Here is a 25,628-nt window from a genome sequence, read left to right on the forward strand (position 1 = left end):
ACGGCGCGGACAGGAGCGGGACTCGGGACGGCACAGCTGACAGTTGGGGGAGGATTGGGTGAGGTTGGTTGTCTGATCACTTTCTGTTTGGAGTTCAGTAATTCATCGGCGTATATCCAGTGCTGCACAATCAGAGTGGGGCAGATCCTTTTTGAATCCACCAAAAAGACTGCCGTGACCATGCTGAAATTGTACGGAGCGACACTTTGCCTTTGTTTGTTGACGTTGTTGGACACGACAGTTCACCAGGGAACTTGTTCTCCGGTTCAAGGTTCTGGTAAGTAATCTGCGACACTTCACTTTCGGTTTGCCCACTGGCCAACATTTTTCAACACTAACCAGTGTCTGCCTTCAGTTGTTGATTTGGTTTGTCCAGTTTATTAACAGCTTGAAACGCCTCCCGTCCTCCATTAAGTTTTTTTTTTTTTAAATTGTACTTCACACTCTGACAGCCCAAACAAACCCATCCCTCCTCTTAGCCTGTTATGTTTTACATATTCTCTGCCGTATAATCCAGCAATAATTCGACTGAGTTGCTGCAACACAACTCCGTCGGGCTGTAATATGATATCGTTGTCTATTTTAGAAAGCCTGCCTGGGGACGTTTTGTTGGAAATCTGCTTCTTATTTAGCCCCAATCACTCATGTCCTCCCCATCTGTCCACTTCTCTTGTTATTTGTCTCTCACCAGCAGGATGCTATTCTTTTAGGCTCTCTGCGAGGGGAATAATGTACTTATTCATGAATGTAGCTACTGATATATTCAAACCGTGTAACAGAAGTCAGCTTTATCCCACGTTTTATCACCTCCATGTCAAATTATTAAAAATTGCATCACCTTATGTCATTTCTGAACTGAACAGTTTGCTCTGATGTGACATGAAAACCTTTTTCCTGCTGGGATTGATTTTTAAATGCATATCTTCTTGAACAATCCTTCATGTTGCACTGCCATAACCCAAAGCTGCGTTTTGTTGGCTTCGTATCGTCACACTCCCACCTTTAGGGGCCCTGTTTGTATGTTGCATTCACAGTCGTGGTCTGACCGCTGGACTTCATCTGAGCCGAGCAAACTTGTCTTGGTTCACTGACCGAAGAATAGTTGCATTTTCCTTTTTGCTGAGGAACTCCGGTTTTTGGTTTGCCTTGATAACCCCCGAGCCAAGTCTGAAGCACTTGTCCATCTGTTTTCCAGAGCTAGATTATGAAATTAGTGCATGTCTCTGATTAGTGACACTATGGCTCTTTGTGTATCTTCTGAATAGTGCTGCATTCGTGTCTTAGCTGATTTTGAGTTGATTACTTGTCTTTCTCTGTCCTTTGCCATCTTTGCGAAGGCTCACAGTTGGATCTTTCCGTTTCTCTTCCTTCCTTTGTCACATCGAGCCTTCATACCGACACTCAGACAGAGCTCATCGGTCCAAAACTGTCACAAATGTTAAATCGTGTGTGTCTGCTGTTTACCTGTATATATCAATAACATAGTAACTGTCAACTAATTTTAACTTCTTTTTTTTGGATTTCCTGTCCCTTCACTACAGACGAGGATGCTTTCTCCATTCAGTATTCAAGCACGGGGGAGTGCCTGGTTTCAGACTCCTCAAAAGACCTGAAGGCAGCCCCCTGTGATCCAAACAGCAGATCCCAGCTGTGGAAGTGGGGTTCGGGTCACCGGCTCTTCCACGTGGACACATCCCTCTGCTTGGCGATGGACGTTCGCTTCAAGTCATTGGTTCTGGTTGACTGTGGCTCCAGCATTCTGCTGTGGTGGCGCTGCCTGGATGGGGCTGTGTACACCGTATATCAGATGGGCCTGGCAGTCAGCGACGGCAAAGTTGTGGTCAAGCGAGACACTAATGAGACCTGGGTAAGAGGAGGATCCCAGGACAGCATCTGCCATAGGCCTTATCGCGGTAAGTGTGGCCTCCCCTCTGATATCTAAGAGACAAAAGGCTCACAGTAGATGGACTGTCTAATGCTTGTGGACATTGTCGGCTGAGGGGGAAAAAAAGTAGTGTTAAATTCACTTTGAGTGCTGAGTGCAGCAAATTAAGTTTGGTCTGAGGATTCACTTCTTGGGCTGGTTACTCTGATCTTGTGATACATCGGCTCTGGCTGTTGTGTCACACAAAACCGGTTCTGGTACATTTTAAAGAAAGCCTGACAGACTGGTTGGCTTCACTCCTGTTAGCTAACTGCTCCTTTATGCTATATAACAACAAGGCACGTCTAATTCTAAGTTAAAGAGAAGGACTGCCTCTCGAAGCGGAGTACTTTGTCAGTATTTTGGGGGACTTCCTTCATGTATAATCCATAACTTTGCAGCCATCTGACACGTATCACAAATGTCGAGTGCAGTGTTCAAGCTGACTTTCGCTTTCCTTTAATAGTTTGGCTCACAGCACATAACGGCGACATACATTTTCACTCAGAGGAATGAGGTCACACCACATATGTTTAAGACAGTTTTGCTTGTTAGACTGATACAGTTGCAGTTTTTTCAGAATCATTTCTCAGTCCCACAGATGCTTTTGTAGAACATTATGCTTTACTTCCTTCACTGTTCGGTCATTTTTGCTGGAGTGTCTCTAGTTTTGAGTCCCATGTGACAGGCGGTGTATTTTAAAGGGATATTCTTGGTGAAAACAGTGATGTAGTTTTCACTGTATGAGGAAGTGACACTCACACTTTTCATTGCAGCAACCTATGCTTATGCAGAGCTATAGCTCTGTGCTTATGGTTTTTACAACGTCTTACATGCACACTGACTGAGTGCAAAGAGAGAGAGAGAGGAGGCCTCAAGGGATTAAACACAGGTGCGTTGTATGTGGAAGGATTTTTTTCCTTTTTTCTATCAACCTCGTAAAACCTCCAAATGTAGCGCACAAGTTCCCGTTGATTTTGACTGATGGAAAAAGGAACCAAAAACACTTATTTTTGGCAGTTTCCTCTCCTCCGTCGCCGTGTCTCTTCTCGGCCCCACATTCACTCTGGGTGTCCGTGTGATGAAAACCTTTGAACATGAAAGCTTAAAAAAAACAAAACTATGAGCCAAAATGAAACTACGAACAAAATGTGAGCTCTTCCCCATCACTTATTTCCATCTCCATTGCCGCAGGCTTGTTTTTTTTATTTATTTAAGCTTAAATCTTTTCATGAAACAACTGAGATGATCAAAGCTGGAGCTGAAATGCATTAATGTGCTTCTCTTAATCTTTATCTGCATCAGAACTGTTTGTCCAACTATGACACTTTGTTTTCGCCACAGTCTCTTTGAGTCTTTGAAGTGACAAACCTACTTTGTTTCTTCTCCCATGACTTGTTTTTGTAGGCCGGGGGCGTTTTGCTCACCGTAGAATATGCCTCGCTCACATTCACCCGGCGACTTCGCCACCGCACGGGAGCGTTTGTAAATTGGATCGCAGGTACCTTTGGAGGAACCTGTGCTCAGGAGTTTGCGTCCTGAAACGAAAGAAGAGCTTTGATGTGGCAGCAAAATTTTCTCTCACAAATGGCTGTTTTGGCGTGATTTAGGTGCCTTTTAAAAAGGGCAAAAAGCAGGGGACTCTGACTTTGTTCATCTCTTCTTTTTCATAGTTGTGCACACCGCCAACGGGAACTCTGCTGGAATCCCCTGCGAGTTCCCCTTCAAGTACAACGGCAGCTGGTATCACGAGTGCCTTCCAGATTCAGATTTTCTTGGGCTGTCCTGGTGTGCCACTTCCTCAGACTACGATCAAGAGAAGAAGAAGGGGCACTGTCTATTGCCTGGTATGTTGTCCTTTTGTTTTTTAGGTGTCTTTGGCTCTTTTTTGGTTTTGTCTACAGTTTGTTCTCGCATGCTTTCCAACGCTGCCTGTCTGACGTTGCAGAGGATGGCTGCCACACCCTGTTTGCTGATGCAGGAGATGGCTCCTGCTATGAGTTTGTTTCCAACGCTGCAGTGACCTGGCACGAAGCTTTGGATTCATGTCGTAGTCAGGGAGCCGATCTGCTGAGTCTGTCAGGACCGGACGATCTCACCTCAGCAACCTGTAAGACTGGCTGAGAACTACTACTATCATCCTCAATATTCCTCTTTCGCTCTTCCCTTTCCTCCACCTATATGATAACAAAAATAGGAAATTCAGACATCAGTGTTCATCATGAACAAAAAAACAACAACAAAGTGATTAAAATTTATTGTATTTATGCGAATGATATCACACAATACTTTTTTTTGAGTCGGTCACCATCATTGGTAAATATGGCAGTAGGCTTTCTTATTTAGTCGCAGTAAGCTTAATTGGAGTATTCCTTCCCTTTTTATCACTCCAGTCATTCAAAGACAGCCTTTATTACTTCTCTTTTCCTTCTGTGATGAGTTTTTCGTTGTGCTTTTGTCAAGTTTGTTACCTGGTTTCTCCTACTTATTGTTTCTTTTTTTTCTATGGAAAAATAATTGAAAGGAACAGGGAAGTTGGGGTGAATGACTCAGGCCTAAACGCCTAAATGCTCAGATAGGTGTCTCTGGGGCGGTTCTGCATATCAACTGCATGCTTTCACCACCAACCATCCTGTAAGATGGAAACTCGGCGACGTACAACTGCTGCAGTGCTGCAGATGCCTTTGTTGAGCCTGAAGGCTCTTATCTACTTCCTCCTTTTGTTCCCCTTTCTTTTTCTTCTTGAAAGTTGTGCTGTGGGATTTCCACAAATGCTTTACAAAACTCAAACTGAAAACAGTTCAAGCACTTGTGAGATTTTTGAGGAGTGAATTAAACGGCTTTAAAGGCCCAAAGATGTCTCAGCTCTCGATGCCTGCCTGAGGTTTTAGAAGCCCGTCTTTGGAAACAAACACCGCAGCCTCTCTGCCGTTGTGTTGTAATGTTTGTAGAGCCTCTCACGAAAGCAACCTATCATAAACTCCTTTTAGGGTGGGACAAACGACAAATGTTTTCGCCATAACTCAAGAGTTGAGCGCTAATTATGACAAAGTTTCACATCTAATTACGAAACGCAATGATATTTTGTATCCAAGGGACTGACTTCACATGAAGGTGTCAGAGTTCTGCAACACTGTGTTGGTTGCACTAATCTCAGGTACCGGTGAAACTGTGCTGATTAAATACAGATGATACTTGTTCCTGAATTCCTTCAGAGTCTTGCCAGATTAGATTTTTCGGTGTAACTTTACTGCTGAGCAGAGGCAGGGCTGCTGGTTACTTTGTCTTCACATCTACGAATGTTCTTCATGAGTCATATGAGCATGTATTTATTTGTTATGACCGATCCCTGCCCTTGTTGCTGTGACGCTGCTCTGTGCAGTCTTGGACGGCCTTGGCAAAATGCCTGCGAAGATGTGGATCGGCCTTCACCAGCTGGACACCTCTCAGGGCTGGCAGTGGTCGGATGGCTCTCCTCTCTCCTTCCTGCGCTGGGATGAAGGTAATGACTGTGCACCTTTTTTATTTTTTCTGTGTGTCTTTGCAGTCTTTCTGAAGGCAGATTGATGTAATGTTGTTCTTCAACAAATACATAGGTCTGAAAATCTGAATGTGTGTTGAGATGAAGGGAGAAAAACTTGAGAATGCTTTTGCAGTTTGCATTTTGTGGTTTCACTTGTCGTGAAAACCTGCTCCTCGGTGCAAAGTTCTGCATCCTGTGGAGCGTTGCCCTTCTATAAACATTGGTTTCAGTCAGAGAAACAATGTGCCAGTGTTGTAAAGAAGCTGAGTGTGCCTGGTTATTGGACACAGTGTGGCACTGGGATTGTTGGTGTTGCTGAATTACCCGTTAATGGAACTGAAAGGATGGCTTTATCAAGCCTGCCTGCTGTTGTAACAGTTTTTTCTTTTGCCTTTTAGGAAATATGTTAGTGTGACAGATGAGGATACAGCAGCTATGTGGCCTTGTATTATTATGGGCTCTTCATGGCTGAAATCATTTATAATGTGTCAGTGTTGCTGTGTAGGACTGGTACAGAACATTTCTTCTGTCTCACATCTCTGTAAAACGCAGCTGATTATTGGCATTCATTGCGTTTGGGTCGGGGGGGTTTATTTGACAGGAATGCCGTTCTCCTCCATGTTGATTGAGTCAGACTGCGGCGTCCTGAACTCCAGAAAGAAGTACGTATCTGAGTCGTGCAACAAACGGCTGCCGTACATCTGCAAGAAGAGTGGGAATGCTACTGACACGACAGCCCCAGGTGGGTCGGCTGCAGCTTTCACTTTTTGCCCATCATAATTCTGCTGAGTCCCATTCTTAGCTGGAGGACAGTCGGGCAAACGCCTCCTTCGAGGGTTTGAACTTGTGATCCAGATCCACACCAGAGCGTAAATGGTTCTACCTTTAACCATGATGTTTCATGACATTTAGCCTGGTATTATATAAAAACGGGGCTTAACATTGCACAAATAAAAACGCCCTTAGAGTCAATTTTGTGATGAATACAAAACTGTGTTCGCCCCTTATAGCCTCTTGTCTGCCTTGCTTTTCTTTTCCACAGGGGCTCTTGTATATAATGAAACCGTGTGTCCAGAGGGTTGGGTGCCGTGGAGTGGCTGGTGTTACAAGTTAGTGAAGGACACCCCACAAAACTTTATGGATGCTCAGATGCACTGCAACAGCACAGAGGGAGGGATTTTAGCCAGTTTCCACTCCGTTGACAGCAAAGAGATGATCAGCACTCATTTCCATACAGGTAAAACTCTAATGTTCAACGTTCCTGAAGTCAGATTGTTTTATTTGGATTCAGATTTAGGATCTCGGATTACTTTTAACAACGTCTGAGATTGTAATTAGTGAGAATATTAAAAGTTTTAAAAATACTGCTACTTAGTCAGTCAGATAAATACCAGCAGAATCTGCAGGCAAACATCTGGGCTTCTCCCAAACTGTTGGTGAAGCTTTAGCCGACGATAAAAGTCTTTGCCAAATTTTCATTGGTCGGTTATATGAAGGATGGGGGAGGAGTAGGTATTTTGCCATAAACTCATTGCATAAACTTCTATTTTCAGTTATTGTTATTAGATTAGAGACAGTATCTTAATTTTCCTCTTTCCCACTCACATTTGCATCCTGGTCAGCTGTCATCCGGACCCGTGTTCATTGAATTAGCTGCGACATCCCTGTATGATCGTTATGTGATGCTCCGATACAAAGTCTTCCTCTCTGCTTCAAGCACAGAGAGGAAGACTTTGCCAAGGGACTGCCCTACAGAGACAGTAATGGATGTTGGTTCAAAACATTGCTCCAGGTTTTGGTAGGTAAAAATAAAAAAAAGAAGAGAAAAAAACTATGCTTAAAGGTTCTGACAAATGTTTGGTAAATCTTGCTGGGAAATGTGTTCTAACTCGCATACTTCTGTGCAACATCATGTGCTGATTCGATGTGTAACAGGGGAAAGGCTGATGTAATGTGTGTGAGCAGGCAGAGCTGAATCAAAGCAACTCACATGCTTACAAACGCTAAATATGTCCGTTATGAAAAGGCAGCACACTGTTGACAGTTTCCTTTAAAACTGCGACCGCCGGTTGACAAAGCAAAGGTTTGCTTGGAGGCAGAAAGACAAACATCACATTGTCAGAGGAGTAAAAGAGGATTGTTTCTAAAATTGGACACTGACCCCAAACGCACTTTGAAAGGCTTCAAATGAAAGTTTTACAATGACATAAAAGTCCCACAGCCTAAACATCGATGGCCATCTGTGTGCATAACAGCCTGAGAATCTCACAGTACAAGGGTGAAAAATCACCTGAATGAGAGTTGAGAGACTCTTGGCAGGATTTCCAAGCTGTGGTACTTCCCGGTGAGGATATTGCGAAACGCTAAGTAACGAGGCAGGTTGCAAGAAATGTGTCTGTAAAGGCAGAGTAGTCTTTGTTCTGAATAAGTCACATGAAGGAAAAATTGTTATTAACTTCTCAGTCAACCATGGCTAATACAATTATGTTTCAAAATCATGAGGAAAGGAGCAGTGTTTCCTCTCTGAGTTTCCTGCTGAAGAGCTGTGACAACAGATCGCAGATCTGTTTTAACTCGACCGTCCTGCTTAGCTGTGAAGTTACAAAATGATCAGCATTGTTTAATTGTGAAAACTTGCATTCTCATGGCGAGTATGTCCTACTGAGGATTCAGCTGAGATATCGGCGCCGCACGAGCACAGCGGCGTACCCCTTAATCCCAGCTGTCTGTAAAAGTGCCGGGTGTAAAAATGAGGCGGGTGTTTGTCTGGCTCTTCAACTCTTCATCACCGTAACTCTACACAATATCAGGTCACCAATCTTCTTCTAACCTCTGTTCTCAGAGAAGTCACGCCGCACTCTTCCATCTGAGCCGGTTATTCACTAAATGGATCCTCGGTGTGACTCCGGCACACGCTCAAACAGTCCCGTAACAACCACAGTACAGGAGTGCTAGCTTGGCCCTTCAGTCCACCGATCATAAATCTGATTCTCTCTGGTACGCTACCAGATCTGCGGTAGTGCTGCATTTCAGCTTCACGGTTGACATAATAAAATAAAAATTTCAAATTTTTTTCTTTATTCATGTGCAGTTTAAGTAAGCGGCCTATGTTTAGCAAATTCTGGCATCCCGGTAAGATGGCTTTCTGTGATGAGGGCAGAGCAGTTGGCTAACTATTAGTCAGTTATCAGCTTCATTGCATGGCTGGCTAGTTTAGCTCTTCATAGATAACCACTTTACATGAGCCCCACAGCGTCATAAAAAAGCCTGATTTCAGAGCTTGCCCACAGATCCTGAGCAGAAAATGGATGTAAAGCTGTTTAATGGTCCCGCTCCACGATTCAGTTCAACACTTTTATCTTTTAACGTGTTTTAAGTGACTATTGTCTACCACGTGACATCTTTACACACAATTTTCTGCATGAATGTATACCTTTTTTAAATAATCAGGTCTTTTAATCGCTTAGCTTTTCACACTGACAACATGACAAACTTTTGGGTGCACTTATCTGGATTGTTCTAGCAGCAGTCGAGTAAATGTGTAAAACAACCACAGCCTTATTTTTTCATTGTTTTTTTGCTGCTACAAACGTCGTTCTTTCACCAGGCCCATACTTTGACTGTTTGAGTCAGATTTATTTATTTTCCACTTCCAATAACGGCTAAAGTTTGCGTCCGTGTCCTCCTCCTTCAGATGGCAACTTTTTGGACGTGTGGATCGGTCTGATCGGTATCGGCATGGACTCCACTGTCTTCAAATGGATCGATGAGCGACCCGTCACCTTCACGTTCTGGGGCCAAAACCAACCCCTTCAGCCCACTCAGGACCCCACTTGTGTCCTCTACTCGGGGCAGGTTTGTGCGTTTGAGTAATGCAACCCGCTGGGTTCAGCTTCAATGTGTGGGATGTCAAGTGGTGTTTGTATTAAGTCTAAAGCTTGCAGAATCAAACTTGTCTGCTTTCTACAGTCTCACGGTTGGCAGGTTGAAAACTGCACAAAGATGCTACCTTTCATGTGTCAGAAGAAAGGAGAGCTCAAAGAATCAGCAACACAAGCTGGATGTCGCTTTGAAGATGTGAGTATTGTCTACACGAGCCAGTTGTCTGGAGGAGGCTTGCAGTATTTTTGCATAATATGGTTGGCCTTAATGTAATTTGGATCCAAATTGGGATGCCTGGTTATTTTTGTGTTTCTTTTTGCTTGTTTGTCTTTGTTTGGAAGTGATATTTGTCCTTTCACACATGTTGCACATTACCTTTATGTATGTAAGCAACAAAATCTTTAAAAAGGATGTAGACGCCATTTATGTCAAGGACAGATTAAACATACCCTTTTGAATCCCAGAGAAGTTGAAAGAAAATCTGTATTGACAGGTGTTGCCAGAACTGTAGACGTGTGCATGAGAAGTGACTGTTCTGATTAGATTCCCATTGCAGAGGACTAGCTGTGTATCAGAACTATGACTGATAAGACATCTTATCGCGTATTGTCATACTTCCTTGTGATTTGATCGTAGCTGAAGTTTTACTGTTACAACATTTGATTTCGCAGGGTTGGAGGCGACACGGTAACTCCTGCTTTCAGCTGAGCACCAAACAAGTATCCTTCAAAGATCACTGTAACATGACTATAAGAAACAGGTAGGGGCTTGTTCAGTTGGTCAAAATACCCACAATTACCATCTGGTGCCTTTTCAAAAGACATCTATTTATCTAACTGCAATTCAGATTCTAACCATGTGTTGAGTATGTTTCTTAAACACAGAAGTTAAACACAGGATGACAGAAATTGCACTCATATTTGACTGGTCTTCCCAGGTTCGAGCAGGCCTTTATCAACCGCCTACTTAGTGAGCACATAAGCAGGGACCCTCTGTATTTCTGGATCGGGCTGCAGGACATCAAGAACTCAGGAGAGTACCAGTGGATGAGCCAGGATGGTCTCCCGGGTGTGGTCACATACACAAACTGGGGCTGGTTTGAACCAGGTTGGTAAAAACCACAAGACCGTTGCCCAACTCGGTGCTGGAGTAGCACATGTGATGTGTCAAAACTGTCCCTTGAGAGATGATGGATTATGGTTTTATAGTGTTTGTAATTTAGAGACAGGTCGTTTCTTTTGGCGCAGATGTTTAAATATACTGATTGATTGATTCATGAAGTCATTTGATTAAAGAAAGTAAGCCTTTTATCTGTTTTTGGTAAAACCTTAATATCTAATAAAGAAAAATCAACTAGTCTTTACTAAATTTGAAAACATGGCAGGTACATCTGCAGATGAACAGTAACGCTTGACATATAAAGCCAACTCGTTATTTATTTAACAACAACTGAGCCAAAATCCAAAAAGCTATGTGCACCCTGACGGCTTCCATAGGAATTAAGGGGGTAAGTGGCAGCCTGGTGCTGCTAATCCAACACAGTTCATTAACTAGAACAAGTGCGAGGATCACCATAAAAGTAGACCTGTTGGCACTTTACCGGTCTGGTGCATTCAGGTGTGTGTTAACTCAAAGCCAGGAAGTCAATCTGAAAAGGCTTATCAGGCTATTTCCAAACAATTTGGCATCCATCTTCCTACAACGAGAAAGAAAGATTATTCACAAGTGGGAAAACATCCAAGATGTTTGCCAGTCCTTTTAGGAGTGAACGTCCTGGCAAGCTCACCCTAAGGTCAGACAGCAGAGCGCTCGGAGAAACCGTCCAATACATGTCGGACTCTACAGGCCTCAGTCAGAACGTTGAATTTTAAAGTTCGTGACAGTACAATACTGAATAAGTATGGTTTGTTTGGAAGGGATATAAGAGAGAGACAAAACTTCTGTAACAAAGTTCTTTAGATCGACGACACCAAAGATGTTGGGGCGTATATATCAGCACCAGGTTTGGGGGAAAAAGAAACTGACACCGCATATAAGCACATAAACCTCATACCAGCTGTGAAGCACGGTGTTGGATTAGTGATGATTGGGGCTTGTTTCGCTGCCACAGGACTATGATGCCTTACAGTCGTTAAGATCAATTAAACAGAGCTTAGAGAGCTTTGCATAAAAGAATGCCTCAAGAACCTCAATGAATTGAAACAATGTTGTTATGTTTAGATTCATAAGAACAATATCGTTTTATTTGACTTGTATTCCACTTATGTGTGTGATTCAGAGCGGTTCGGAGGTTGTGCTGTGCTTTCCACTGCAAAACCCCTGGGCAAGTGGGAGGTGAGGAACTGCACGCTTTTTAAAGCTGGCACCATTTGCAGGACAGACCTCAGTCCACCTCCACCTCCAGAACCAGAGCCAAACCCTAACGCAACCTGTCCCGATGGGTGGGTGTCCAGACCTGACATCAAATATTGTTACAAGGTGTGTGCGTGTGTCTCCATCAGCCTTTGGTCGTGCAGATTTTTCAGTGTTGCGGTCCATATTTGTGCTGAAACAGTGAAAATAGTTTCAGAAAGAGCAGATAAAGTATGTATAAAAGGCAAGGAAGTGATGTTTAGAAGCAAAGCTGTAGTAGCTTGATAGATTAATGTGATTACAAATGGCCTATGATTGATTTTCATGAAGATGCTCCTGCAATCAGCCAATCAGAATGATAAGGAGTCTGTGTTTTTCTTTTTTTTTTTCCTCTCCTCAGCTTTCTTTTTACGTTTCAGTTTATTCTAAATGACCTGATCTGACAGCTGAATCGGCTTTCTTTACAGTCTGCCAGTGTGCCGCTTCATTTCTGAGGTTGACTTGGTTGTTGTAATTCGCTGTTTCACCTTGTCAGGTGTTTCACGAGGAAAGGCTGAGCAGGAAACGCTCCTGGGAAGAATCCAGGAGGTTCTGTCAGGCTTTGGGGGGCAACCTGCCCAGCTTCACAAATATTGAAGAGATGAGGGCCCTGCACAGCATCATGAGAGAAAGTATCAGGTATGTGAACACAACACTTAAACGAATGCCCTCGTGAAATGTCGTTTCCGCTTTCGCTCATATTACATCACACAAAAGAGCGTGGAGAGGAGTTGCTGGGAGTCATTTCACATCAAGCTGACACCACCAGTGTCTTTAAGGGAAGATGTGATTTCTGAACATTTCCTTTCTTTCCAGACACATACCTCAGAGTTGAAACTTTTCTCTTTGTTCAACATAAACATTCAGACTCACATTTCACACTTGGAGTTAGTTTTACTCTGGTGTGTCTGAGGATCAAACGCCAGCATTGCTCTGAGAATCGTCAATGCTCCAGAGGATTTTTGCTGTTTTATCCTTGTCTTTAAGCAGAGGTTGATCAGGAATGATTATTGTGTGTCGTGACTTGTTGCAGTGATAGTCGTTACTTCTGGGTCGGCCTGAACAGGAGAAACCCAGCTGACAGGTCCTGGGAGTGGAGCGACGGTCGGCCTGTGAGTACAAGCCAAACTCCAAACTCCCTCTCAGAACATGGCACTGGAGAGGGAGAATACAGTTCTAACACAGATCTATTTTAACAGCTGAACACTCTGGCTTTCTAAAACGGACCATAAAAAGATAATAGAATCACTTTGTATTTGCATTTCTTAAACGAATGCATGTGCATGGGTCAGTAGTTTAAAAAAAAAAAAAAAAAGACTGCATGCTGAGCTGAGCTGAACAAGCTGTTGCACCTGGCTGATTGAAGGGAAACATACAGGATCGACCAAGGACACTGTCAAAGTGCCAGGGCGGAAAACTCAAAGCATTATTTCTGAAAATAGAAAATTAGCGGCAAAAGAAATGGAAAAACAAGCGGACGGAATCAGGAGTCAGTGTTTGTGATTGAACTGTAAGAAACCGGCTGAAGGAAATGGAATTTGCATGCAGTCAAGCCATCACTAAAGGCTAAAGAGAAGAAAACAAAGTTACAGAGGGCTAAAGGTGATATTCAGTTAATAATCACTCTGTACGATGAATGATGCCCAAAGAAAACAAGCAGATTTCTGCAATCATTGATGGAATGGTGCAGGGCACATGACTGTCATCACCTCTGCAGTAAATGAACACGTGCACTTAAAAGTTTACTCAGGAAAGACACATCAGCTCAGTGTCACGGCCAGCAGACAGTCCAGAGCTCAGTCTGGAGTGGTGATTGCATTTCTTTTTTGCCAGGGGTTATGTTTACAGATGAGAAAAATGAAAGTCCAGCATTGTGCTGTGCTGTCAGGACAGCTTAAGTCTGTCTCTGATTCTACAAGCCTCTTTCCAGCCTTAAGTCTTAAAACCTCTCTTTCTGAAAGGTTGGAACATCATACGCCCAACAATTATTCCCCTCATTTGATGACGATGGTTGGGAAAAAAAACAACTTTTGATAGACTCACTGACGTTTTTCAATGGCTCCTCAACAGGTCTCTGTGGAAGTTCTACACCAAGATTTCCATGAGGACGATGCGTACAACCGGGACTGCACTGCATTTAAGGTGAGCTGGATAGATTTTTACAACAAAACCTTCTATGACCACCCCCCCCCCCCCCCCCCCCCCCCACACACACACACACACACACACACACACTCCCCCATACACCACAAGGAGTATTTCAAATGTGTAGTCTCTTGCCAGATTTCTCTAAGCTTATCTGTACGCATGAGTCATGAAATGAGATACAGGGAATGTGCAACTCTGCCAACTCTGTGATTTCTGCTGTGGAACTGAAAACCCAGAAAAGACAAAAGGTCGTAAAAGCAGTTTCACATTACGAGACCGCACTTTCAACTGCCGTGCACAAGTTTGGCCATAATCAACATACCTATTTATCTGCTTCCTGTTTTTGAGGAGCAAAAGAATGTAATGGAATACAGATATGAAACTGTCTCCCACTCCTGAGTGATGGTATCTGTGCAATCTGTGTCCCGTTAGACAACGAGGAGCACCTTGACACACCTGTTTGTGTTTCTTGTTCACGACATACCGCCCACACCTTTTTACGCCATGCCATTTCACTGTGACGCCCGGCTTGAGTGGGTCTGCCAAATACCCCGCGGTAAGACTGCTCATAACATCTTATTTTGAGTTGATGTCGCTCATAAGGACTTCTTGCTTCGTAGGGGGTTCTATAACTCAGCTTGAATGTTGTGGCCTCACAGTTATCCGGTGAAGAAAGAGAATATTTTATTTGATCTAATGCGAACTTAATGACAAATCTGTTGGAGTGCTACATGATTTCTTTTTCCTGGTTGTTGTCTGCTTCTCATTGTTTGACGATGCTTCTACAGGAAAGACGCCGAAATATCCAGAGTGGTACAAGCACGGTAATGACCGCATCATTTCAGAATAGTGCTGCCATTATCCAAACTCTCTCTCTGTTCTTCTCTAAGATGATCTACTCTTTTGCTCTTTACAGGTGGCCATCATGAGACGTCAATCTTCGTGGACGGAGCAGAGTTTTGGTTTGTGAAGGAGCCAAAATTAACTTTTGAGGAGGCACAGCTCTATTGCGCCGCAAATGACAGCAAACTGGCTTCTCCACTGAGCTCCACTGCTGCTGGAAAGATCCATCACCAGCTAGCAATAGTAAGTGACAGAAGACGACCTCTGCTCACGATATGCCACTGAGTGATTAGATGTTCGGTCCGCATCAATTTGGTTTTGGATGTTAAAAGTAGACTAAGCAGGATGTGTAACATTCTCTGTAAACTGATACGAAAGCAGTCTTTCTCAACCATCATCTCTTATGGCTCACAGGAAGTGTGAGGTGGTACCTACTGAGTGTTTCTCAGTTTAGAAGACCTTTAATTAGTAAACAGATGCTCACAAACGAGTGCTTAACCGGAGATCAAACCATAACCACCGCCCATTTTTATCTGCTGACCTTATGAGGGCCGCTTATTATCACAGCACAAAATGAATCCTTTGTGGCACAGGGGACATTCAGCCTTAGCAGTATGTGAGTAAGTGGAGTTTTTGTTTTTATTTTTATGCTGTAGAAACTCTTGTTGGGAGCACACAGCCTATATATTGCGGTTTAGGACATTTTACTGCTTATGAAACTAAATATGTAGAAAGAATGTCTTTGTTTCCTACCAGTACAATATAACTTCAGTTTTTGATCTTAAATGTTCATTTTAGACAGAGGAAGACCAAATAAGTTTCTGTCAGTTGACCATCTGGTTTATTGACTGGGTGACTAGCTGTGGATGTCTAGCCTAAATAGATGCTAATGCTAAAGCTAAACCCCTGATGACGTGACTTTATAGCATTAACTTGGCCCCGTCGAAGGGTTTAAAAACAAGCATTTTATTGTGACTCGTTTCATGATGCACAATAAGACAGAACTTGTGCTTATGTGTGAGGCTTGCAGTATGTTCACAGGTTTAAATGGCAATGGTAGTGCTGTTTAGTAGCTGGGTTTGAACTATCAGTTAAAACTATGCATTGAGGCTACGTTTTTTATCAATTTTAAAGGTTAAAAAAACCCCTGATATTAAGAATGATAGGAATAACAGGCCAAATCAGTTGAGTTTCTTTGACCATTGTTGTTTTTTTTTTTATTAGGTTTAGTTGTTTTTTTTTTTTTGTCCCCATTGGGGATCTATAGTTGATTTTGCAAAATATTTTGACCGAGAGAAAATCTCAACATTCAGGACATGGAAATCCTAATTAGAGTGAAACACTCCTAAAGCACTTTCTAGAAATTTGAACAAAACTCGTATTGAATTTTCTAGAAATGTGAAATCCATGCCATCTTTTCTGCATAATTGTGTTTCGTTTTTTGTTATTTATTGTGACTTTATAACAATTTTGTGAAACTCCCAACAGCTGTCAAGTTCCTTTGAGGAAAACTGGTGGATTGACATGAGGAAGCCCAGGCGAATATTCCCCATGTCGTAAGTCGAGACGGTCACACACTTTTGCTGTCTGTGCTCTACAGGTTTTTGATGCTTACACCTGTGCTGACTGTGGTGACACAGGATTTACCGAACTTATTTGTATTCCAGATACTCCCAGATGTACTTCTATCATTCGTTTTTCCTGGGTCGATGCACGTTCATCACTTCTGAGAGTCCTTTTCCAGGTAACTTAGAATGACGGGACTGCTATCGAGGGGAAATGATTGAGGCCATTTTTAGAGGCACTGCGTTGCTTTGAAAAGACAAAGAATGATAAATTTAGTCAAAGTTGGACAATGAAAGAATTGCAGAAAAAAACATGATGTAATCAGACTGTTGTTCCTTGTAAGTTAATTCGAATGTTTTATTTTGCTTCAAAAATTCAATAGAAACCTGGTTTACCTAACGAACAAAGCAGAAAAACGAATTCCACGCAGTTGGTAAAATGAATAATAATTTTTAAAAAATCCTGCTTCTTTGACTGGTTTTTACGTGACTGGGATATAATTTCCATGAGTTTACATCAACTGTTGAATCAAAATGGGAAAGGTGTGGATTTTGTGAACTAAAGAGGTGAGCATTAGACCTCACAAGACCAAAACAACACCTTGTATTTCAGGTATTATATTTTGGAAAAAATACATAACTGTTTTTTTTTTTTTTTTTTGTAAGGGACCAAAAGTGAAACTTTATGGTTTATAATATAAAAGATTTAAATGTTTTTTTGTTTTTTTTTTCACCTACAACAAGAAAAAACAGCAACTATCAAAGTATTTTGGAAATTTGTCCAAAGTAGCATAAAACTGGCTAAATTAGCTACAACTAGCTCTCATCTAATGAAAGTCCTAAGGAATGTATATTCTGCTGAATGTGCGCTTTTTTCTTTAACCAGTGCATGTAGGACACATCGCTTTGATAAAGACATTAAACTTGATGAATTGCCTTGGTTAAAGATGATTTTCTTTCTATTTTTCCATCTGCTTGCCTTGACTCGATTCAGTAGGTTTCTCTGGCAACACACAGATTTTAATGTCATATTTGACCTTGCAGAGCACGATCGCAGTTGCCAGCAGCGATATTCCTTTGTGTGTGAAAAACACAACATCACGTCAGTGGAGATCAACCCTCTGAAGCCTCCGCCTGATGGACTGCCCTGTGACAAAAACTCTCTGCACTTCAGAAATAAGGTCTGACACTTCCCTTATTTAACAGAGGACCCTTAGGAATAGATTAGCCCTAATTCTTACAGCCATTTCCTCCAAGCCCTCAATGATAGTTTCAGACAGAACTGCAGGGAGATTAAAGATCAGAAAACATGGTGATGACATGTTTTAACTTGAAAAGGCTTGTCAGAGGCTTGCCACTTAAAAACGCTGTCAAGTCTTGCTCCTCAGATGAAGGAATGCCCTTAATGAAGTGTTTAAGTTCAAGATATTTCCAGCAGTGTGTTTAGGTTGAGGTTAACAGAAATGTTTCTCTAATTATTTATTTTAAGAATTTGAGATTTACTCTGTATGCTGCTCTTGATGGCTAAAGGTGCATTTCCTCCATCGCCCTGGCTTTCGTAGCTCCCAAAAATCAGAAATGCTCAGCGAATTTACGGTCGGAGAGGAATAAAACACACTTTGCAGAAGTGGTTATAATACTGGTGTTATTTTTCCAGTGCTACACACTGATGAACATGACGTCTATGTCGTTCAAATATGCTAATGAGGAATGCCTGTCTGTGAGGGGAACTCTGGTCACTATTTCAGATCAAGTGGAACAAGGTGAGAATGTTTAGCATTCCTATCACGATGGTCTGAAATCTGTTGAACTTCATGTTTGTGTCTGAAAGTCTGTCACAATAAAAAAATGTTTTAGGTCATGATTCCTCTTCATACGGATAATTGAGATGAAATATTTAAGCCAAATGATAGTTCGAGAAGAAGATATTTGGTCATAATGCGCAGCACCACGTTTGGTAAAAACCAAACGCAGCATACCTAACTTTAACTAGACCAGAGACCAGAGATGAATTATTTATGAGTGACAGCAGCACAGTGATAGATATACATATCACATTTCTATTAGTTTTCTTTAACCCAAAATGAATTTCCTGTGTGCTTGTGGCTTGTACTTTTTAGACTTCATCAACACTCACCTGCCAAGTATGACAAATATGAAAAAAATATGGATTGGTCTGAAAATCCAGCAAAACGACCCTGCTTGGGTTGACCACTCCTCAGTTGACTACATCAATTTCAACTCCCTCCTGCTGGGCATGCACAAGGCCATAAAAGTCAATGTAAGTTGTCCTTACCTTTATTTTAGTTATCATTATTATTATTATTACAGAGAGAAAGTTTTATACATTGGAGCTGTCATAAGAAAAGTTGGTAAATGATGTCAGATTTAGTGAGTCATTAAAAAAAAAAAAAAAAAAACCAGGAGGCTTAATCTTTGCTTCGTCATTGATTTTATTAGATGTTGGATCAAGACAGTTTGGACATGTGTGTGTTCCTGCTCAATAACCCCAGCTCTGACATCCTGGGCACCTGGGATTATTCCTCCTGTACCCAACTACTAGGTCTGGGCATTTGCCAACACTATGCAGGTAATTTCTCTCTCCTTACTCTTAAGTGAACTTTATTGTCCCAAATTTTCCTTCAAAATTGGCACATAATCAGGTTGAAGTTGGTGAGATTTACTTACTCTGGTTACCACCTTGGAGAATACACTCGAGCAAACAATCTCAGCCACTTTTTAGCACTAAGATGTTTTACTCACTCTGGCTTATACCTCACTTCCTGTAATGTCTGTGATATCTTTAAAACACTCACTAACACACTAACCATGGTGTTTTTATGATGAGATGTTTTCTAAACATGTCATTCTTCGTTTCAGATAAGCTAGAGGAGCCCCATATTCCCACAGAGGAATTCCAAGTCAACAACCATACTTTCCGTTTGATTGTGAAAAATCTCACCTGGTCTGAGGCGTTGCAGGAGTGCATCAATCAAAACATGGACCTGGCGAGTGTGCCGGATACTTTCATACAGTCCACCCTCAGCGTGCACGTAAACCGTGCCCAAAAACCCATGTGGATTGGCCTTTTTAGTGAAGATGTAGGTGTCCCGAAGCAATCCTTTAACTTTAACTCACCCGTTATACAATTCGTCAGTAAGATTTTGCTTTTGCTTTGGGTTTAGGATGGGAACCACTACCACTGGACTGACCGCAGTCACACTGTGTTCAGTCGCTGGTCTGCGGATCCCAGCAGCGGCTCGTGTGTTTACCAGGACACCGATGGCTTCTGGAAAGCCACGGAGTGCGAGGAGAGTCTCCAAGGCGCCATCTGCCACAAACCCCACAGTGAGTGCTGCCGTTGCAATGCAGACAACAGCGATAAACAGCGATTTCACTTCAGACAGAAATGAACAGAAGACTTGTGCAGCAAGTTGTGAATGTAGAATATAAGCAGGCGGAAAAAAGGTGGAGGATGAAGTTACAGCTTTCAAAATGGAGTCAGGAAAAGTCCTGAGGCTTGAAGCTGTTGTTACGTTTAATCTGTAACAGGATATAAAATCCGTTGTGCGGGAAACTGAGAAGCTTCATGATTCCCGTTTGACCCAGATGTCGCAGCACAAGTGGTGTTGAGAAAGAACAACATTGTGATTCAAAAGAGTTGATAAAGCAGAGCATCAGGAAGATTCTGGAGGGTTTTTTTTTTGTGTGAAAACCATTTCACAGAAGAAGCATTTTAGGCCTTCAAAGCCCATTTGTTTTTCATTTCTTTACAGAGCTTCTGTTTTTTCACTATAATTATTGATTTTTTTATTTTATTTATTGATTTATTTATTTTATTTTTGTTTCTTTGAGTAGAAAAGTACTTTAAAACGATAATTATTCTCTTCACAAATACGTTTGTTTCACATGTATTTCTTACAGAGGAGACCATCACTCCACCAGAGAAAGTTACCGTGAAATGCCCTCATAACCTGAACGGACCAAACTGGATCCCCTGGAGGAACAACTGCTACTCCCTCCAGCAGGTCGCAACCAGGTGGGAAGCGTTTGACAAAGGCCAGATAGAAGACACCTGCAAAAGACTTCGTAAGAGTTCGACGACACTCGGCACACGCTGTCATGCAGAGGAAGATGTTCCTGTAACGGATGTTGCTAAAATTGTGCGACGGTGTGCCTGTGTTTCAGATGCAGGTGCAGACATCCTGACCATCCGAAATGAGCAAGAAAACGAGTTTATCAAGAACCAGCTCTTACCATTTAAAGACTTGGTCCAGTTTGTTTGGCTGGGACTGTTCAAAGACTACAACGGTTGGTATTTTATTTCGTCACAGGCTGCGCATTTCTGTGATGTAGATGTTCGATGCAGTAGATGTGTTGGAAATAAGGCTCTTTTATCTTTTACAATTTACTATAAAGTTCATTCATGTCAAAAAAGGCTTCAACATGGACGCCGGATGAAGAAATGAACTCCTAATTACCTTATGATGTCCTATGTATTGTTTCTGACTTGTGTTTCTGACCTTGCTGTATGTGTGTGAGTGGGCATTTATGTCCTTATGTCAGAGTTGATAGGGATTTTGTTCTGCTTTAGATAACCAGACAAAGTGGTATGATGGCACAAATGTCCAGTATTCCAACTGGGCAAAAGGCCGACCGGATGTAGACGGACAATTCATGGCCGGTCTCACCACTGACGGCACCTGGATTCTCATCACAAACACCAACTTGCACGCAGAGTTCAAACAAAAGTCGATTGTGACCTGCAAGCTGGATTATGGTTGGTATCTGACACATCATGATTTAAAACATCATGTCTGCCTCTGCTGTCGTTGCTGATCATATCTGATGCTAAAACAACGTTGCGGTACATTTTGAATCCTCCTCTCAAAGAATCCAAACAGGAGTACAACCAGTCATCCAAGGATTTCCAAAACTACGGCAGCTTAACTTACGAGGTGGTGACCAAAAAGCTGAGCTGGTACCAGGCTCTAGAAGAGTGTAGTCAACGTGGCGGTCACCTGGCGAGTGTCCACGATATGGAGCACAACGCACATATGAAGCTCATTGCCAAGACAGATGGATTTCCACTGTGGATTGGCCTGTCGAACCAAGATGTGAGAATTTAGTGCAAGCAAAATCTGAGCACGCACAGAGCTGCACGTCTGTTGACTCGGTCTGTTCCTTTGCAGGTCAGTGGCTCAGCCTACGAATGGTCTGATGGGACAAATGCTGACTACGTCCGCAGCATCTCACTGAAGGACTCCAGTCTAGACCAACAGGAGGTCAGCTGTGTTTTCATAAACCCTGCCGGGGACTGGGTGAGAACCGGCTGCAACACTGTGCAAGACGGCGCCATCTGCTACACCACCACCATCACCACTGCTTCCCAAAGTGAGAGAACAACCCATTTTCTTTATCGAAAGAGAAGTTTAGTAGGGGAAAAAAAGGGGGGACAGGAGTGAATGAGTCGCCATGAACAATTTCACACATTATGGCAAAATTGTACCAAAGTCTATAAGCCGCACATCTGCGTGTAATTTTCACTGTCTTTGTTGTGTCTGTGCTTGTATGAACCAGGAGCAAAACTGCAACCTGCCTCAGAGGCCAATCACTGCCCTCAAAGTAATGGCATGTCCAAGTGGGTTCAGCACCAGGATCACTGTTACGCCTTTGACATGAGCTTCTACAACTATAGCGTCTACAACATGGAGCAGGCCAGGACAATCTGCCAGGAGATGAGTGAGTTGGACTGTTGTATAGCTGTAATTAACCCATTCTGACCAGATAATAATATATATATATAACATATGCCTGCGTCTCTGATTTGAGGGACATTTGTATGCAAATCAAGATGCAGAGGCAGGCATGTGTTAGCACATTGCCAAGGAGGAAAGACATCAGCAATGATCTTAGACAAGCAGCTGTTGCTGCCCATCAATCTGGGCCATTTAGAGTTATGAGGCCATTTCCAAAATAATTTGAGTCCATCGTTCTACAGTGAGAGAGAATGTGGAAAACATTCAAAACTGTTGCCAATCTCCCAGGAGAGGATGTTCCATCAAGTTCACCCCAAGGTCAGACCTGCACAAAGCTCAGAGAAACGGCAACAAACCCAAGAGCTACATCTCAGACTCAGGCCTCAGTTAGCATGTTAAACGTTAGAGTTCATGACAGGACAATCTGAAAAAGACTGAACGAGCATGGCTTGTTTGGAAGAATTGCAGGAGAAAAAAAAAAGAACATGACCAGGACAGTTTGGGTTTGCAGAGTTGCATCTGAACGAACCCCCAAAAGAGACCAAAGTGAAAATATTTTATCCAAATACACAGTGACACACCAAACCAAACACGTGTCAGTGCACAGACCTCACACCAACTGTAGTGGGGGGCTGGGTTTGTCCTGCAGCCACAGGACCTGCAGTCGTTGAGTCCACCATGAGTACACCAAAGTATTCTCGAGTCAAATGTGAGGCCATCTGTCCGACAGCTAAAGCTGAACTGAAACTGGGTCATCAACAGGACAATGATCCCAAATACAGCAGCAAATCTACAACAGAATGTCTGAAAGAGAAAAGAATCGGGGTGTTGCAGTGGTGCAGTCACAGTCCAGACCTCAGCCTGACTGAAATGCTGTGGTGGGACCTTAAGAGAGCTGTGCATGAAGCAATGCCCTCAAAGTTTTGTCTCTGCTGACAGATGCTCAGCTGCTGACCATCAAAACCAAAGAAGACAACGACTTTCTGGCCAAGTACATCACAGACGACCCTCTCATCACCAACCGAGTGTGGCTCGGCATTGAACTCGACTCGGAAGGTAAGCCCTGTGTTTTGAAATAGAAAGTCAAGTATTTTTTTTAGCTTTAAACGACGAAACCGTCTCTCTGAAATGATACATCTGTGAACATCTGGAAGTTTCGTGTAAAACAGAAAAACAGTCAAACATCTCCTTTGATTTCATTGACACAGCAGTAATTTGTCATTGTGAGGAGGAGCTTGTTGTGTAGCCTTTGCTGGAGTCCGATATGAACCTCATGTATCACAGGGAAACTCGTAACTCGTGTAGTGAGGTCACCTCCTCTTTCGCCGCTCACTGTTGTCCCGTGCGTCCTCTCAGGTAAGCCCGTATCCTGGCAGGATGGCTCGGCTCTGGATTACACTAAATGGAAGTCTGACAAGCTGAATTCCGGGAAGAAGTCAGCTCCCCACTGTGCCATCATGATGGCGGGAGATGACGGCTTCTGGAATGTGGTCAACTGCAAGTCCACCAACAGTCGCATTGTCTGCAAAACTGCAGCAAGTGAGTTTCACTGCTGGAAAAGCGCAATATTTTAGGAAGTTCACTGGTCTTTACATTGCTGAGTTTGAGCATAAAGTGGTAAGAAAAGAACTCCTTTAAAACCAGACTAATGTGCAAACCTCTGTTGTGGTCCTCAGAATCCCCAGGCTCTCCCGTTGCACTGGGCCTCTTCATCGTGGTCCTCATCGCTCTCCTTTTAGCCATCGGCTTCGTCATCTACAAGAAGAAAAGACCCCACTTCTCCTCTACCGTCCGCTACAAGAGAACCTTCGACGAAACGGACACCAACAGTATAATAACAGAGGACTGAGCTTGCTTGAGTTGTCGGCCTCAGGGAGTATTACTAAGCCTGCCTCATGTGCATTTTACTTTTCGTCTAGAGCAGCCTTCTCAGTTTTCTTTTTATTCTTTTATTTATTTTTTTCTTGCTCGAGACTGTAAACCTTATGTAATTAAGTTTCAGACTGTAAATATTGTTTGAAAATTGTGAATAGCTGCCAAAGTGTCTTAATTTGTGTTATTTTAGACTGTTTATTAAGAGCTCCTACTGTCGAGGCTTGAGCTGAATCTATGTGGTAGATGTTTTGTTTGACTTGTGTGGGGTTGATTCAGATATATGCAACCTGACAAAATCTGACTTGGCCTCCCACTCAGTCTATTCACGCTTGATTGCACTGATGCATGAGTCAAACTATCCGAAACAAAATCCGCTGTGATGTTTTTATACTTTATGTGCGATTAACTCAAACTAAAACAAGGTTTGATTCACATGTGGGGATCAAAAATCAATACGCTCAGACTACCAAAAGGACAGGTGGCCTGAAAATACCCGTCTCCTTTGACATCGAGTGCTTTATATCCAAGACCTTCGGGTACTTGCGACACTGCCAGATGCCCGATACGTATGTAAGTGCAATGGAGGAAAAAAAAAACAAACAAACTACAGGATGTTGATATTTTTTGAACGTCTAATTTATTAGTTAGGATGAAGTTGAGCTCTTCACTTTCTGGATTGTGACTCCAGGCTCCCCTTTATTGGGCTGACACCTAAGTGATCTTTAAAAAAACAAAACTTTACAAAGCACAATTAAATTGCGATTGTATTATAGCAGAAGGAATTTTTATTTGGACTATGAGATAGTTACGGTGCCTTGTGATGTCATCGCTGGATAGGTTTTATCCTGAAATGTATTTACTCTTTTGGTTTTGTTGTCAATGCCTTTCAAGATTTTTTGTCAACATGTAGAGATAAAAATTTGATCATGAAAGAGAAAAAGTCTTAAAGTTTGTCCTACTGCTTGGCTTTGGAAGCGTATGACACCCCCCCCGTAGCCTCACACTGAATCAGACACGCGTGTGTGCAATTTTCATGGCGCTGACTCATCTATGCACTGAACTACTGATGAAGAACGCACTTTAGTTTTAGGGGATGCAGCTCCTCCGGTACATGGAAACACAAAGAGTTTTTAAAGAGGTTCGGATTGCACTGTTGTTTGCCGAAAATGCTTTTGTAAATATGTGGCATTTGTTTTGTAACAGAATGAACCAAAGACGCTCTGAATCGCTTGACTATCAAAAGCTTGAGCAACTGCCTCAATGTGGCGCTTTAACCAATCCTTATCAGGTACTTAATCTCTTTTTCTTTTCTAACTTTTCCATCACTCCTACAGTTTCTCAGCTTCAATTGGATACAGTAACTGTCAATAAAAATTGTCTGTCTTCAAACACTTTGTTCGTTGTCATGTTAGTTTTCTTTTTAAGCCACATGAGCAGCTGTTAGTGTTGGTTATAATTCTAAGAGGAGAGGCAGCACTGCTTGGCCTTAACTGGCAATACAAACAGCTTATCAATATTCAATGTACAACCTATTAAAAAAATAAATAAACCGGTCAGCATTTAGTTTTAAAGGCTTAAAAATAAATACATAAATGCTGCTTTATGATTAATTTTGCCTCCAAGTCCAGTTACATCCAGCCTGATCGGCTGAATAAATTGCCATTTTACCATTCAGTTAGTTTATGAAGTGGCTCCTCGTTGCCTTTTCCGTGCTGGAA

The 25,628-nt window shown here is 42.4% G+C and overlaps 1 protein-coding gene across 1 annotated transcript; it reads left to right on the forward strand.

The window, feature by feature from the left end:
- ly75 (lymphocyte antigen 75) lies at nt 1-25,301 on the forward strand. Its single transcript, XM_072380823.1, has 35 exons — nt 1-277; nt 1,542-1,913; nt 3,598-3,771; nt 3,873-4,034; nt 5,307-5,426; nt 6,049-6,189; nt 6,490-6,684; nt 9,142-9,302; nt 9,417-9,524; nt 10,001-10,089; nt 10,267-10,436; nt 11,608-11,807; nt 12,217-12,359; nt 12,754-12,832; nt 13,791-13,862; nt 14,301-14,424; nt 14,657-14,692; nt 14,785-14,954; nt 16,200-16,267; nt 16,379-16,455; nt 17,321-17,457; nt 17,934-18,039; nt 18,397-18,557; nt 18,737-18,866; nt 19,157-19,377; nt 19,462-19,624; nt 20,201-20,365; nt 20,465-20,587; nt 20,871-21,056; nt 21,170-21,393; nt 21,469-21,670; nt 21,857-22,018; nt 22,975-23,091; nt 23,392-23,574; nt 23,712-25,301. Exons 1-35 carry the CDS (start codon nt 181-183, stop codon nt 23,882-23,884), a joined length of 5,211 nt encoding a protein of 1,736 aa, XP_072236924.1. The 5' UTR covers nt 1-180; the 3' UTR covers nt 23,885-25,301.
- Nucleotides 25,302-25,628: the final 327 nt, after the last annotated feature.

Source organism: Leuresthes tenuis, unplaced genomic scaffold (assembly GCF_036924035.1).
Source record: "Leuresthes tenuis unplaced genomic scaffold, fLeuTen1.0.hap1 SCAF_2, whole genome shotgun sequence".
NCBI classification, from domain to species: Eukaryota; Metazoa; Chordata; class Actinopteri; order Atheriniformes; family Atherinopsidae; genus Leuresthes; species Leuresthes tenuis.

What these genes read in the sequence shown, in the direction of transcription:
- ly75 (XM_072380823.1), top strand. Translation starts at nt 181, where the DNA reads ATGCTGAAATTGTACGGAGCGACACTTTGCCTTTGTTTGTTGACGTTG. An exon ending in GGGGCACTGTCTATTGCCTG is followed by an intron (nt 3,772 to 3,872) that starts GTATGTTGTCCT and finishes CTGACGTTGCAG; the next exon opens with AGGATGGCTGCCACACCCTG. An exon ending in CTCTGCACTTCAGAAATAAG is followed by an intron (nt 17,458 to 17,933) that starts GTCTGACACTTC and finishes TTATTTTTCCAG; the next exon opens with TGCTACACACTGATGAACAT.